Source organism: Theropithecus gelada, chromosome 14 (assembly GCF_003255815.1).
Source record: "Theropithecus gelada isolate Dixy chromosome 14, Tgel_1.0, whole genome shotgun sequence".
NCBI classification, from domain to species: domain Eukaryota; kingdom Metazoa; phylum Chordata; class Mammalia; order Primates; family Cercopithecidae; genus Theropithecus; species Theropithecus gelada.
In genome coordinates, this window is record NC_037682.1 from 86,955,655 (window position 1) to 86,971,602 (window position 15,948).

At 42.0% G+C, this 15,948-nt stretch overlaps 1 protein-coding gene across 3 annotated transcripts; it reads left to right on the top strand.

Moving 5' to 3' along the window:
* The first annotated feature begins 3,874 nt into the window (after positions 1-3,874).
* LOC112606576 (serine/arginine-rich splicing factor 8-like) lies at positions 3,875-5,478 on the top strand. 3 transcript variants are annotated; one of them, XM_025357207.1, is made up of 2 exons: positions 3,875-4,814; positions 4,845-5,478. In XM_025357207.1, the coding sequence occupies exons 1-2, from the start codon at positions 4,219-4,221 to the stop codon at positions 5,029-5,031; spliced, it is 783 nt and encodes a 260-aa protein (XP_025212992.1). In that variant the 5' UTR covers positions 3,875-4,218; the 3' UTR covers positions 5,032-5,478. The 3 variants fall into 3 exon arrangements, with proteins under 3 accessions (XP_025212992.1, XP_025212993.1, XP_025212991.1); XM_025357208.1 differs by having other exon boundaries at positions 3,875-4,652; XM_025357206.1 differs by having other exon boundaries at positions 3,875-5,478.
* Positions 5,479-15,948: the final 10,470 nt, after the last annotated feature.

The window sequence follows — 15,948 nt, forward strand, 5'->3', positions numbered from 1 at the left end:
CTCTTCCCAGTTTGGCCCACATTTCATGACTGCTCAGTGCTGGAGCATAAAGCTTGGCCATCTTTGCTCAACTTAGCACATCGCTGAAGGGCCATTTGTGCTCCAGATTTGCCAAGACTATCTTTGGCCCTAATCCTCAGCTCCAATTTTCCCTGTGCTCAAACATGCTTCCTTCCTCTCCTTTTCTCAGATATGAATCCCAAGCACACTTGTTAAAAAAGATCTTGGTGCCAAAGTCTGTTCCATAACGGACCTGACCTACAACTTTACTTCAGGTTTCATTGTGTTTCAAAAGCCTAATTTTCTTGAGAGAATAAAGAGTGATCACCCCTACTAAAATCATAGTTCTTTGCATGGTTATTTAGTGATGTGAGGAGATAGAAATGGCTACATAAGAATTTCAGCTTTTAATTTATGGAATTATTGTTGTGACCCCTGGTGAAAAACATGTCCCTTTGAACACCAGAAGTCACAAGGGCAAGAAGAAACATCTTGCCATTGGCATGATGGATCAATACCAGTTTTACTCCTGGATTAACTGTAACCATCTACTCTGCTCTGAGCAAAACAGTATCATGTTCGGAGCAACTGACTCTCACATACATTGCTTGTGGGAATGTAACAATGTACAGCCCCATTGAAAAACTGTTTGTCAATGTTCTGTAAACTTGACCACTCATCTATCCATAGCCATTCTCTTCCTAGGTATTTACCCAATCATTAAAAATCAGGAACTGTGAATAATCCACGTGTCTGAACAGAGGAGTGGAAAAGCTATAGCATATTAAATAGTATTCAGTTACAAAAAGCAATGATTTATTTTATATTCATTCAAAAAAATGGCCAAAATAAGTTGTGCTCATAGAACTTAGATCGTGGTTGTCTCTGGTGAGAGTGGGAATTAACTGGGAAGTTCTAGGCATGTGAAAATGTTGTGGGGCTATGGGAATGTTCTGCGTCTCATTTAGAGTGATGATTACATGGGTGTATATAATTGTTTAAACTGGAGGAATTGGCAGAGCAAGATAGTATAATAGAAAGCTCTAAATCAGATTTAGTCTGCCTTACATCAAATGGATCTAATAGATATTGACAGGACACTTCATCCACCAGTTGTAAAAAGTCGTAAAATACACATTCTTTTCCTCAGCACATGGATCATTCTCAAGAATAGACCATATGTTAGGTAACAAAATACATCTTTAAAAGTTCAAAAATTCAAATAATTCCAAGCATCTTCTCTGGACACAGTGGAACAAAACTAGAAATCAAAACAAAAGGAATTTTGGAAATTATGCAAACACATAGAAATTAACCAATATGTACCTGAATCTCCAGTAGGTCAATGAAGAAATTAAGAAGGAAATTGAAGAATTTCCTGAAACAAATCATAATGGAAACGCAATATATTAAAATCTATAGGATACGGTAAAAGCAGTACTAACATGGAAGTTTATAGCTATACGTCCCTACATCAAAAAAGAGGAAAAACTTCAAATAAACCACCTAATGGTGCCTCTTAAAGGAGTAGAAAGGTAAGAACAAAAATAATCCAAAATTAGTAGAAGAAAAGAAATAATAAAAACCACAGCAGAAATTAATGAAATCAAAATGCGGAAAACAATGCAAAAGATCACTGAAACAAAGAGTTGTTGTTTTGAAAAGTTAAACCAAATTGACAAACCTTTAGCCAATTAAGAAAAAGAGACAGAAGATCTAAATCAATAAAATCAGAAATGAAAAAGGAGGCATTGCAACAGATACTGCAGAAATTCAAAGTATCATTAGTGGCTACTGTGAGCAACTATATAGCAATAAGTTGAAAAACCTAGAAGAAATGCACAAGTTTCTAGACACATACAACCTATCAAGATAGAAGGAGGAAGAAATCCAAAACCTGAATAGACCAATAACAAATAATGAGATCCAAGCTGTAATAAAAAGTCTCCCAGTAAATTAAAGCTGAGGATCCAATGGCTTCACTGCTGAATTCCACCAAACATTTAAATAACTCATACCAGTCCTAGTCAAGCTATTCTGAAAAGCAGAGGAAGAGAAATTACTTACAAACTCATTTTTTTTTTTTTAGTATTTTTGACCTGCAGTTGGTTGAATTCACTGATGCTGAACCCAGAGGTTACAGAAGGCTGCCTGTATTCTATGATGAGGGATCCATTCACACATAAGAGGACACATGAGCTCCAGTATACATGGCCAAGTGTGTTCTGAGCAACACTGTAAGAGGCCAAAGTGGAAACAATCCAAATGCCCATCAACAGCAGAAACATTTATACTATTGGACACCTTACAGCAGGCAACAGGACCAAGTACAGCTACAAGGAACAACATAGATGAGGGAAATAAAACAAACAAAAAAACCCATTAAACTGCATAAAGCACAATTCTGTTTACATAAGGTTATATAACATTTTCAAAATGAGCAACATTTTAGTACATTTATTTAGAATTCTTCTGCAGAAGGGTTTTGTCTCTTCTCTCCAATTTGTTAAATTTACTCATTTATTCATAACAGCATGAACTTGCAGGTATTTATTTTATTCTGTGGATTATAATTCAATAATACTTTAGTTACTCTGTGGCTCAACTTGTTTAAAATTTGGCCGTTGGGAGCTGTTTTCATTGGTTCTTGTGCTCTTCTAATATAACCCCATAAACGTTCTAACATGACCTCATCAATACTTTTGTTTGTTTTGTGTTTACCACATTCTTATTTTCCAACACTCCAAGATGCTATAGGCTCTTTCTGTATTTCCTGCATAGGTCTAGAAACTTTATTTCTTCATAAGTATTGCCACATCTTTATTTTTTCTTTAACATTATCAGGTTGCAGTTTTATTAATCATCTTTAGTCTAGATTGCCTTCTGTTTATTTATAATTCTATCATTGTTTTAATGTTTCATGTTCTGTTCGTTTTTATTTACTAATTGCTGAATTTCAACATAAATATTTATAGATTTTTAGAAAATATAGATATTAATTCTCAAATAAATATAGTCAGATTCAGTTTTTAAATTGTTGACCTTTAATTTTATTTCAACGAGGTCAAGCTTATGCTCAATTTATTAACTTATGGAATTGTAATTGATATTTATTTGTAGCTGCACTGGGAAATTTTTGTAAATGTGTTCTACCTATTGAAAAGCATTTTCCATTTGATTTTTGGTAGTTGCAGGTTATAATGATAACGGTTAAGTTTGTTTTGCAAATTCTATAGCTTTTTTTTTTTTTCCTTTTTTTGACGGAGTCTCGCTGTCGACCTCGCAGCCTCCCGAGTAGCTGAGATTACAGGCGTCCTCAACCATAGCCGGCTAATTTTTTATATTTTTAGTAGAGACGGGGTTTCACCATATTGGCCAGGCTGGTCTTGAACTCCCGACCCCAGGTGATCCACCCGCCTTGGCCTCCCAAAGTGCTGGGATTACAGGAGTAAGCCACCGCGCCCAGCCAAATTATGCAGCATTCCTAATTTTGTTCTCTGCACTATTGGTTTCGGTCAAAATGCTGTTACGTAAAAAAAAAAAAAAAAAAAAAAAAAAAAAAAAAAAACCAAATCATGATCTCCTATCATGATTGCAGACTTTTCAGTTTTACCATCTAAGTCTGAGTCTTGGCTCTCTATGTGTCAGTGCCATGTGGTTAGGTGCATAAAGTTCATTACTGCAATATTGAAATATTTTCCTATGAAATTTCATTAACCAGGATCCTATCAATACACTGGATATTAATATTGCTCCCCTAGATTTCTTTTGTTTAATATTTGTCTGTATTGCCTGTTCCCATAAATTGACTTTTAATCACTTAGCGTTGTTCTAAGATTGATTAAAATGTAGAATAAAAGGGAAGGTTATGGGAGGGTGGGACGTCTAATCTAAGCCCAGCCCAGTGATTACATTAGCTGGGCGCTGATTAGGTTAGGATGTTGCCCAGGGATAAAGCCAGGATCTTTGGGAACTGGCTTCATTTGGAGTTCAGCTACCAAGAGGAAACCTTCCTCTGGGTCCTGGAGTATTTGGCCTGAAATTGTCAATTTGGGAGTTGCTGCTCCAGGGGGCTCCGTGCGGAGCTCGGCCGCCAGCCTCTCCGCCCAGCCTTTCCCGGCGTCCCCACGCGGGGCGCAGCCGCGGGAAAGGAACGCAGGTCACACCGTCAGCGCCCAGAGCAGCGCCAGTTTCCGGGCCCGGCCTGCTCTGGGAGCCATGAGTTGCAGCCGCCCCCCTCCCGACGTGGATGGCATGATCACCCTCAAGGTGGACAACCTGACCTACCGGACCTCTCCCGACAGCCTGAGGCGCGTGTTCGAGAAGTACGGGCGCGTGGGCGACGTGTATATCCCGCGGGAGCACCACACCAAGGCGCCCCGGGGCTTCGCCTTCGTCCGCTTTCATGACCGGCGCGACGCGGAAGACGCCGAGGACGCCATGGACGGGGCGGAGCTGGATGGACGCGAGCTGCGGGTGCAGATGGCGCGCTATGGCCGCCGGGACTTGCCCCGCAGCCGCCAGGAAGAGCCGCGCGGCAGGTCCGGAGGCGGCCGCTACGGACTGCGGAGCCGCAGCCCCAGGCGGCGACACCGCAGCCGATCCCGGGGTCCCAGCTGCTCTAGGTCCCGCAGCAGATCTCACTATGGGGGGTCTCGCTATAGCCGGTCTCCCTACAGCCGATCTCCCTTCAGGAGATCTCGCTACAGCCGATCTCCCTACAGACGATCTCATTGCAGAGGATCTCGCTACAGTCAATCTTACAGCCGGCATCACTACAGCCGATCTCCCTACAGGGAATCTCGCTACAGGAGGTCTCCCTACATCCGGTCTTCCCGCAACAGGTCTCTCTACAACCGCTCTCACTCGAAGTCTGGGTCTGGCTCTCGCTCTCCATCAACCTCCAAATCCAGCTCTGCGCGAAGATCCAAGTCCTCCTCCATCTCCAGATCTTGCTCAAGGTCCAGGTCTAGATCTACGTCCCGGAGTACTACCCCCATATCCAAGAGGAAATCCAAGTCCAGGTCGTGATCCAAGAGTCCTCCCAGGTCTCCTGAAGGGGAAAAAGGACAAGTGTCCTCCAAGGAAAATGATCATCAGCTAACGCGTGATGGACGACTTGGGGAAAAGGACTCCATACTCAGTCCATGGAAGCAGAATCCCTGGAAGAAGTGACTGCCTAATGAAACGGTTGTGTGACATTTGTCTACCTTTTTACCAGTTTGAAGTGTTGCATCAGATGGCAAGATTCATTTCATGTGCCATTGTGTTGTTATTCAAATTTTCTTGTAATTTAGTGAGGTAAACTACTTTAGATTGGATTTGGATGTTTGAGGGGAAATTTTATATTTGTCTTTTTTTGGGTTTTTTTGAGATGGAGTCTAGCTCTGCTGCCCACGCTGAAGTGCAGTGGCGCCATCTGCATCTTCCACCTCCTGGGTTCAAGCCATTCTCAGGCCTCAGCCTCTGCAGTAGCTGGGATTATAGGCACCAGGCACCACAGAGGGCTAATTTTTGTATTTTTAGTAGAGACGGGGTTTCGCCATGTTGGCCAGCCTGCCCTCGAACTCCTGGGCTCAAGTGATCTGCTCACCTTGGCCTCCTAAAGTTCTGGGATTACAGGTGTGAGCCCCTTTGCCCAGCGTATATTTGATTCTATAGTGCTGATATTTTTGGTTTGAAACGAACAGGTTGGTAACCTAATTTGTGGCCCCCTGTCTCTTAAGAAATGTGTGCAGCCATTACACACAGCCCAACGCTGTCACGACATTGCCTCAAAACTGCCTTCATTCCTTAAAGTTAAAAACTTACAAAAGGCGGTATAAATGTGTATGTGTAATGTTATTACCTTTAAATCTAACTGGTAATATGACCCAAATTTGTATAAAGATTTTTCAGGTGAAAAGACTGGGTTTTGAGCAAACACAATTCTAGTATCTTCTGTGTTTTTGTGCACCAGGCCTGGCTGCCTAGCAGTTGAATGATGCTGGTTAGCTGTTAAGGTGGCCTGTTGCAGTGCAGAGTGCTGAGCTGCTTCCTGTTTTCTTCTGTTTCCTCCTGAAAAAAGAAGCCCTGTCCGGAAGACTGTTCAGTTTATTAAAATGCCTGTCAACTGCCCTTCTAGTCACCCAGGCCTGGAAGAGAAATAATAGAGCATGCAGCGAGCACATCTAGCTGATGATAATCACACCTCTTCCCCCTCTCTATTCTGTTAAATGGCAAATCTGATCATGTCAACATACATGAACTTAAAATATGGGGAATGTTATGGAAGAAATGGCTTGTAACTTTGTAGGTACTTATAACATGGTGTATGTTTTTTTATTATGAATATTTCTTACTATTACCATGTCTCTATCATTGAATTAAAATGTTTTGTTGGTGTTACCTTTTCTCAAAATAAAATTAGAAATATTTTATAGAAAGTTGGTTGTTTTATTTTGCTGTTGGACTACTTTCTGCTATTTGTACCTTTGGGAAAATTATTTTACCAAGTTTCTCATAGGATTCAATTATAATTTTAAAAAAACTCTACAAGGTTTAGCTGTGTGCTTTATTATTTTATCACAATGTAGTTTCTTTGTACACTCTTTGTTTCCTCTTCCTACCTGTGCTTTTTAACTTCCAAAGTCTTTTCAAAGAATCAGATTTTGAATTTTGTTATTACCTCTACTGGGTGTAATATTTTCTTTTGTAATTGTTTCTGCTTATACCTTTATTTTCTTTCCTTTTTTATTTTGATTCATCCTGTTTACTGAGTTGAGTGCTAAATTCAATCATTTTTGAACTTGCTGATTTTTTTCTTTCAGTTCAATTCGATACTCCTCTTTATATATGTTGTGATTTGACCTTAAATCCTGATATTAACACACCATACCAATCTGCCGTAATCAATCCATCCTGGGTGATAGAACTGATGGCCTCTGTACAGTTAAAGTTGTGGTTGAAGCCTGTGTGGCATCACTAAGTTACTAAGGTAGCTTAAAGCTCAGCATTTTGTTTGTCACACATTTGTCTTCAAATACTCTGAAATATACTGGATTCAACCACACCAGAAGTTTGAAGATTTGGAAAGAAAATACTGGAAGAACCTCAGCCTCCTAGTTGATGAAAACAGTAAACAATGTAATCCTGGACACGTAGGAACAATTTAGGAGTTTCTGGAGCAGGAATGTGAGGCTGTCATTGAAGAGAGTGTCAACACACCCTACCTATACTTTGGCATGTGGATGACCACCTTTCCATAGGACACGGACCTTTACAACATCAACTACCATCACTTCAGGGAGCCCCTGTCTTGGTACACAGTGCCCCAAAACCATAGTCAGCACCTGGAATGCTCAGCCGGGGAGCTTTTCCAGGTAGTTCTCAGGGTTATGAGGCCTTCTTGTGGCACAAGATGGCCCTCATCTTGCCCACAGTGCTCATGCAGAATGGGGTTCCCTTCAATAGCATGACTCAGGAGGCTGGAGAGTTCATGGTGACATTTCCCTATGACTACCACACAGGCTTCAATTCTCACAGAGACCATCCATTTCACCACCTAGGATGGGTAGATTATGGCAATATGGCATCTCAGTGTAGCTGTGGGGAGGGCAGGGTGGCCTTTTCCATGGATGCCTTCACACACATCATTAAACCTGATCATTATGACCTGTGGAAAAGCTAGCAAGATGGGGCCATTGTGGATCAAAGGGAGCCCAAGGTGCTGGCCAGCCAGGAGCTCATTACCTGGCAGGAGGACATTGCACCTGGCCTGAAGCTCCTCTGGACCCGGCCTCTTCTAGGCCTGTGGTCCTGGATAGTGGGACCTACCATTGAACCCACATGTACCAGTTGCAGTTTCCCTGGTGCCCCATGGCAGCCCAGGAAATTGATGCCCATCCAAGGGTCATTGACCCCAGAGGCTCCCAAGAACACACCATGGCCCACCATCTATCTCGGGTCTGTTTGCGCTGGTTCTCTGCCTGTCAACTGGCAGAGGTGGTCATGGGGGTCCTTTTCAGGAACTAAGAGCTCAGGAGGGGATCCTCTAGTCTCCCACCAAGTGGCACAGCACACAGAGCTCTCAATCCTGGGGTCTTTGCCCCTACTTAGGATGGAACTTTGATAGACAAGCCTGTATCTCTCAGGCCTGCATCTCAGCAGCCCATCAAGGCTACCACGTGCTGCAGTGCCCCCATCTTCAACCTTTGGAGACAACTTGGATCTGATGCTTCGATGTGTGCTGGCCCGTATCTGACATCCCCAGACAGCAAGACACTGAACCACCCTGTGTTCCACTGATTCCTCCCAACATCATAATGATGCTGAGAAGATTCTCCAGAGATGCTGCTGGAGAGTGCAAGGCCTCTTGAACCTGGCTGAGGTTGTAGCAATGGACCACTCTTATACCTCTGGGGTCTTGGCCCCAACCGATGTTGTCAGAATATGCTGGGCCCTGACTCCTGTCCTGGGGTTAAAGCCAGACAGTGCTGCACCTCTGAATTTGGAGCTATGTGCCTCTGATACATTATCTTAATCCTTTGAACCCATGGCTACTGAATATATTGCCAAATGTGGCTGTCCCTCTGACCATAACCTAACCCGAGTAGCCAAAGAAGGCTCCACTCAAGCACAATTCGAGCCTGGGACTGTCTCAGTCTCTTTTACTTTGAAAAACTAATATATACCCAAGGCTACCAGAGGCTGTTTCCTGTTTATTAAATTAATTTTTCCTAGTGTGTATCTACCAAGTAAAGAAAGGAATATCGGCCGGGTGCGGTGGCTCACGCCTGTAATCCCAGCACTTTGGGAGGCCGAGATGGGCGGATCACGAGGTCAGGAGATCGAGACCTTCCTTGCTAACATGGTGAAACCCCATCTCTACTAAAAATACAAAAAATTAGCCCGGTGGCGGGCGCCTGTAGTCCCAGCTACACTGGAGGCTGAGGCAGGAGAATGGCATGAACCCAGGAGGCGGAGCTTGCAGTGAGCTGAGATCCGGCCACTGCACTCCAGCCTGGGTAAAAGAGCGAGACTCTGTCTCAAGAAAAAAAAAACAAAAAAGAAAGAAAGGAATATCCTGAAAACATGTTTTAAAATCACTACTATAAAAGAGATAAACCTAAAACTAAGTGATTCAGAATGCCTGAAAAATAAAAGAATGGGCAAAACTAGATCAAGGAAAATGCAAGCAAAAGAAAAGAGGGGTGGTAGATCTTAATATAAAACAAAGAAATTTTAGGTACTTCATACAAGTGCAATGATATAATATCTGTCTTTTTATTTCTAGTTATTTCACTTAGCATGATGTCCTCAAGGTTCATCCATGTTGCATCATGTGTCAGAATTTCCTTCCTTTTCAAGGTTGAATAATATTGCATCATATGTATACACCACGTTTTGCTCATTCCAATCACCCATGGATGGACCATTGGGTTGTTTCCTCCTTTTGGCTGTGTGCATGGTGCTGTTGAGAACACTGGTATAAAAGTATCTGTGTGAGTCCCTGGTAAAACCATTTTAATCATCTTTTAGAAGTTCCATATTCTTCCTTGGGCATCATTAATATGCCTTTGCATCTGACTTGACTGGAGATCTGATATATATCTGTAGTAAATTAGTTTTTAATATCATCTTAGTTTGAAAAATTGTAATTAAATTAAATTTAAACTAAAAATGTTAGATTAAAAATTAATTGTGTCACTTCTCATGAATTTGAGGAAACTTCTGACAGCAACATACCTTGTTCTCCTCTACCAAATATGTGCACACCAACATTTATTACTATGTGGGAGAATTCATGGATCTCTCAGTTCTATCCTAGGTCCCAGGTTTAGGAGTCTAGAGTTCCTTTCAATATCCCCTTATCATGGATGTCTCCGTGGCTCTGAAACAGCATTTTCATTCTTCAAATAGTCAGTTAGAGCCTGGGGAAAGGTGTGTTCTACAATCTTCTCATCCCTGCTGGTGGTAACTCACTATGGATACTATGTGGCTCTGTGGGAAGCTGGGCATGGTGACCAGGTGACTGTGTGGAGCCAGGAAGCTCTTGCAAAGCTCACAGCCAGCACTGTACATGCACTGAAGCTCGCGGGATCCCTTTACCTGGCACAGGACAGGCAGTGCAAAGCTTGTGTGCTTCTCTCAGAGTGAGCGTGGGTGGGTAGTGGGCACTGCTTCTAGCGGGCTTCCTTCTTCCTGGCCTTCTGCTTTCAGAGGCTGCCAAAGTCCTGACCGCATCCATGTAGGGTGAGCGCTTGCCCAGAGAATCCAGAGGTGGGTGTCCCAGGCCCCTGTGCCAGGCTCAGGCAGTGCTTGGGAGAGGGTTATCCAGGGAGCTTTCCGTGCTGGGCTTGTGTTTCTAGGGGGAAAACAGGAGGGGTGGGCATGGGCTGCAGGGTCCAGAGAGGATTGTGTCACAGAGGTGGGGAAGAAAGTTCTGGTAAAATCTCATTTCCCTCCTCTTTTCCTCCTCTGGGCAAGCTCCATGAGGACATGGTGCAGGCTTAGGGCCAGAAGGTTGAGATCCAGCCTAGAGCCCATGTAAGTTTGATTAAGGAAAAAATCATAGTTGGTAAGAAACAAGTTGGAGTAGTGTTTGAAAAAAACAGAGAATTTAAGTCACTTTATTGTGTTGAAGACAGAAAAAAAATGGACACATATACAGATATAGAAAACAAACAAGCTTAACAAGGTACAGTGTATGCACCTGGTAATAGAGAATACTCACCTTTTTCAAGTACTAATGAATGATTCACAAAATTGGACAATATATTACAGTGAAAACAAAACATCGATAACTTATCAAAAGAAAAAGAAAAAATCAATACCATGCAACAAAACTAGAAATTTGTTTTAAAAATAGAAAATATAGAGATGCTTTTTTCTGAAAGGTGAACATTCTTTATCGGGCAAGCTTTATGTAAGACAAAAACACAAGCCAAAACAGCCAAATTCCACTGGCTTTTCAAAGCTGTGGTTTATTTGACATTGTTAATTCACTGGCTCAGTCCAATAAACAAGTCCCCACTAAGTGAGCAAGACAGTTTTTATCAGCAATGTGTGCTGTGCAGAAACTAAAGCAGGATTAGATAACAGAAGAATGCGCAGGGGCTGCCTGAGCTGCGGGTCCCGGATGGATTCACAGAGCAGGAGATCTTTTTGAGACCTAGTTGACCAAACGGAAAGTCCAGAGCAGAATTTTCCACTTGCAGGGAACAGCAAGTGCAATAGAGCTACCATGGAAATTAGTGATTTTCTTTTTCCAGGAATACAAAAGAAGCTTATTTGTGTCTCAGGCAGAGAGGGGAAGGGAGAGAGTCTGGGGACAGAACATGTAGAGCCTCACGTTTCAAGTTAAATGCATTATTTGGTGTTCCTTCAACTTGAGAAGGCATCAGAAGCTTAAAACAGCAATTGACAAGATGTGATTGATACATTTAAATAATCAGCTTAGTGGCTGTATGGAGAGTTTGCAACTAGGAGAAGCAGTTTGACCATTTATAATACAAGCGAAAGTGACAGTTGCTTAGGCTTAATTGTTAGTTTTGAAAATTACATAGCCAGCCTCATTAACATAGTGAAACTCAGTTTCGGCAGAAGAAAGTTTAAAAAAAATTACCTGCGTGGTGGCACATGTATTCCCAGCTGCTCAGGAGGCTGAGAGAGGAGGATCACCTGAGCCTGGGAAGTCAAAGTTGCAATCAGCCATGATTGCAGCACTGCAGTCTAGCCTGGGTGACAGAGCCAGACTCTGTCTTTAAAACCAACAACAAAAAAGCAGTGCACAAAACTGGACGGAACATATTTTGGAAATTGAAAATTATAGTTTTCTTTTTTTTTTTTTTGAGACGGAGTCTCGCTCTGTCGCCCAGGCTGGAGTGCAGTGGCCGGATCTCAGCTCACTGCAAGCTCCGCCTCCCGGGTTCACGCCATTCTCCGGCCTCAGCCTCCCGAGTAGCTGGGACTACAGGCGCCCGCCACCTCGCCCGGCTAGTTTTTTGTATTTCTTAATAGAGACGGGGTTTCACCGTGTTAGCCAGGATGGTCTCGATTTCCTGACCTCGTGATCCGCCCGTCTCGGCCTCCCAAAGTGCTGGGATTACAGGCTTGAGCCACCGCGCCCGGCCGAAAATTATAGTTTTCATACAGAAAGAAACATTCTGAGAAGAAAGCCACCTTGCTCATTAAGTACTATCCTTCATAGGACCCTTCCTTTCTTCTCCTATCACCATTTCAGTAGGAAATTTTAAAGTAGAAATAATCAGAAATTGGTTCTTCTCTAAAGTTTTCAATAAACAGCAGAAAAACCCATATCTTCCTGCCTCTTCCATTCATTCAGGCAACTTTGTCTTTCCTAATATAACAAGAGAAGGAAGTTTATTCTTTGGAAAATTCAACCTGAGAGATAACTCAGAGACTCCAGGCACAGAGGAGGATGGAGTGAGATGCCTGGCTGAAATGAGGTTAAAGCTAACATGACATGGTGGAATCACAAGATGAGAGCATGCTGCATTCACAGGACGGGAGCAGCCCTAGAGAGCTGCTGGACCCACAGCACGTCTTGCATGACCAAGGAATAAACTTTTATGTGGTAGGTAAAAGCTTCATTGTGTCTGGACTGCAGTCGGCAGATGGCCTTCAGGGGCAGAGAGCCACCTCACCGAAGGCCATGCCTCTTCCCAGTTTGGCTGACATCCCATGACTTCTCAGTGCCGGAGGATAAAGCTTGGCCACCTCTGCTCAACCCAGGACCACCCTGCAAAGTCATTTGAGCTCCAGGGCTTCCTGCAGGATTGGCTGCCTATCTTTGGCCCTAACCCACAGATCAACATTTCCCTGTGCTCACACCTGCTTCCTATTCCTCCCTTTCTCAGATATGGATCCCAAGGACCCTCCTTAAGAAAGACCTTGGTGCTGAAGTCTTAGAGTCTGCTCTGTAGTAAACCTGACCTGCAACTGTACTTTAGGTTTCTTTGTGTGTTTAAAAGGCATATTTCCTTGAGAGAATAAAGATCAGTTACCACCCTGCTGAAATTATATTCCTTCTTTGCATGGTTGTTCAGTGATGTGAGGAGATTGAAGTGGCCACATGGGAATCTCAGCTTCCTATTTATGGCCTTATTGTTGTGACTCCATTGAAAATATGTTCCTGCTGGGCGCGGTGGCTCAAGCCTGTAATCCCAGCACTTTGGGAGGCCGAGACGGGCGAATCACGAGGTCAGGAGATCAAGACCATCCTGGCTAACACAGTGAAACCCCGTCTCTACTAAAAAATACAAAAAAACTAGCTGGGCGATGTGGTGGGCGCCTGTAGTCCCAGCTACTCGGGAGGCTGAGGCAGGAGAATGGCGTAAACCCGGGAGGCAGAGCTTGCAGTGAGCTGAGATCCGGCCACTGCACTCCAGCCTGGGCGACAGAGTGAGACTCCGTCTCAAAAAAAAAAAAAAAAAAAAAGAAAATATGTTCCTTTGAACACCAGAGGTCATGAGGACAAAAAGGAAACATCTTACATTTGGCATGATGAATGAGTCCCTGTTCTATGCCTGGATTTACTGGAACCATGCACTCCGTCTCTTGAGAGGAACAGTCCCACGTCCAGAGCAATGGGCTCTTACATGCATTGCCAGTGGGAATATGACATCATACAGCCCCTTTGAAAAACTGTGTCAGTTGGCTGGGCGTGGTGGCTCATGCCTGTAATCCCAGCACTTTGGGAGGCCAAGGTGGGCGGATCACGAGGTCAGGAGATTGAGACCATCCTGGCTAACATGGTGAAATCCCGTCTCTATTAAAAAATACAAAAAAAATTAGCCGGGCATGGTGGCGGGTGCCTGTAGTCCCAGCTACTTGGGAGGCTAAGGCAGGAGAATGGTATGAACCCGGGAGGTGGAGCTTGCAGTGAGCTGAGATCACGCCATTGCACTGCAGCCTGGGCGACAGAGCAAGACTCCGTCTCAAAAAAAATTAAATAAATAAATAAATAAAAGAAAAAAGAAAAAAAAGCTGTGTCAGTCTTCAATAAACTTGCACACTCATCTGTCTCTGGCAATTCTCCTTCCAGGTATCTGCCCAACTGTTAAGAATAAAGAACTGTGAACAATCCATATATCTCCGAAAAGATGAGTAGAAAAACTATAGTGTATTAAAATATTATTCATCGATTAAAAGGAGTGAACTGCTGGTGCATGCCACAGGATAGATGATCTCACAAACATCCCGTATAGGAAAAGTAGCAAAATCCAAGTGAATACATATTATGTGATGCCATTCCTATTCATTCTCAAATCAGTCCATACTCCCCTGTCATCATAGAACTTAGAAAGTGGTTGCCTCTGGTGGGGAGTGGGGATTGAGTGGAAAGCTCCTGTCCTGAGAGAATGCTATGGGGCTGTGCTAATGTTCTACATCTTTTATGTGTTGATTACATAGGTGTATATAATTTTTAAAACTCACTAAAGTGGAGACCTAAGATCTATCTGTTTTATTGCCTATATCTCAAACTGGAGAAAAGCAAATAGGAGACAAGACGAGGGCAGCTAGAAAAGTAAGAACCATCTTACTAAATTCTAGAAAGCTCAATCTTGGGTTAACATGCCATGCAAGTAGTTGTTTACTCTATTTTTTGTTGTTTTTATTGTACTGTTATTTTTCACTGTTTCTTTCTTTTTGTGAATGCATTTGATCCTTGGTTGGTTGAATCCACTGCTGCTGAACTCAGAGGATATGGAGGCCTGACTGCCTTCTATGACAAAGATATCTGTTCATAGACAGGAGTACATGTGAGCTCCAAGCGCTATCCATGTCCAAGCATTTTCAGAGCAACATTTTTTGTAAGAGGTCAGAAGTAGAAAGGAACCAAATGCCCATTAAAAACAAAAACATTTATACCATTGAATGAATTACAGCAGGGAAACGAGACATAGTACAGCTGCACAGAAGAACATAGATGAGGGAATGCCACACAAAAAAATACATGAAAATACATAAAGCACAATTCTATTTATATTTATATAGGGTCATAGCATTTTCAAAATAGACAATATTTTAATTAATTTAATTTATTTAGAATTCTTATGAAAGAGAGCTTTGTCACTTCTCAGCTATTTGTTTATTTAATCTTTATATCAGTATGAACTTGTAGATATTTATTTCATATTTTAGATTATAATTCAATGTACATATTTTCTTGCTCAATTTTTTTGAGATTTGGCCATTGAGAATTGTTTTCCTTCTGTCCCACTGGAAGTAACCGCATTTTTCATTGTGTGTATTTACGGAGTTTTTATTTTCCATGACTACAAATGCTTTGGGCTCTTTCGGTATATTACTTGCCCAGGTCTAGAAAGTGTTTTTTATCAATACTTCCACTTATGTATTTTTTCTTTAAAACGATCAGATTTTAGTTTTATTAATCATCTTTATTTTAGTATACATTTTCCCTTTTATTTTTCTATCATTATTTTTATCTTTCATTTTCTGTTGCACAATTTTCTTTTGTTTCGTTTTGTTTTTACTCACTGCTTGAGTTCAATGTGAAGATCAATAGGATTTTAGAAATGTGCATATTAATTTTCAAATAAATATGGTTGGATTCAGATTTTGTATTGTTGACTTTCAATTTCATTTCATTTTGGCCAGTATATTCATTTAATGTAATTTTTATTTGATATTTACTTTGTAGTCCTATATTGGTAAATTTATCTATTATAAATGTTACCTATGTACCAAAAAGCATTTTACATTTGCTTTTTAATTGTTACAGTCTCCGTCCTCAAAGTTCTTAACCTTGTACATATTACTAAACATTATTAATTTTCTACTCTGCTTTATTGGTTTCTGAAAGCATAATGTTAAACACACACACACACACACACACACACACACAAAACTCCCATCACGACTGCAGATTTTACTGTTTGACCTTACAACAACTCTCAGTCTTAGCTTCAGTGTGTCACTGTT

Coding starts and splice junctions, on each gene's coding strand:
- LOC112606576 (XM_025357206.1), top strand. CDS start 4,219: ATGAGTTGCAGCCGCCCCCCTCCCGACGTGGATGGCATGATCACCCTC.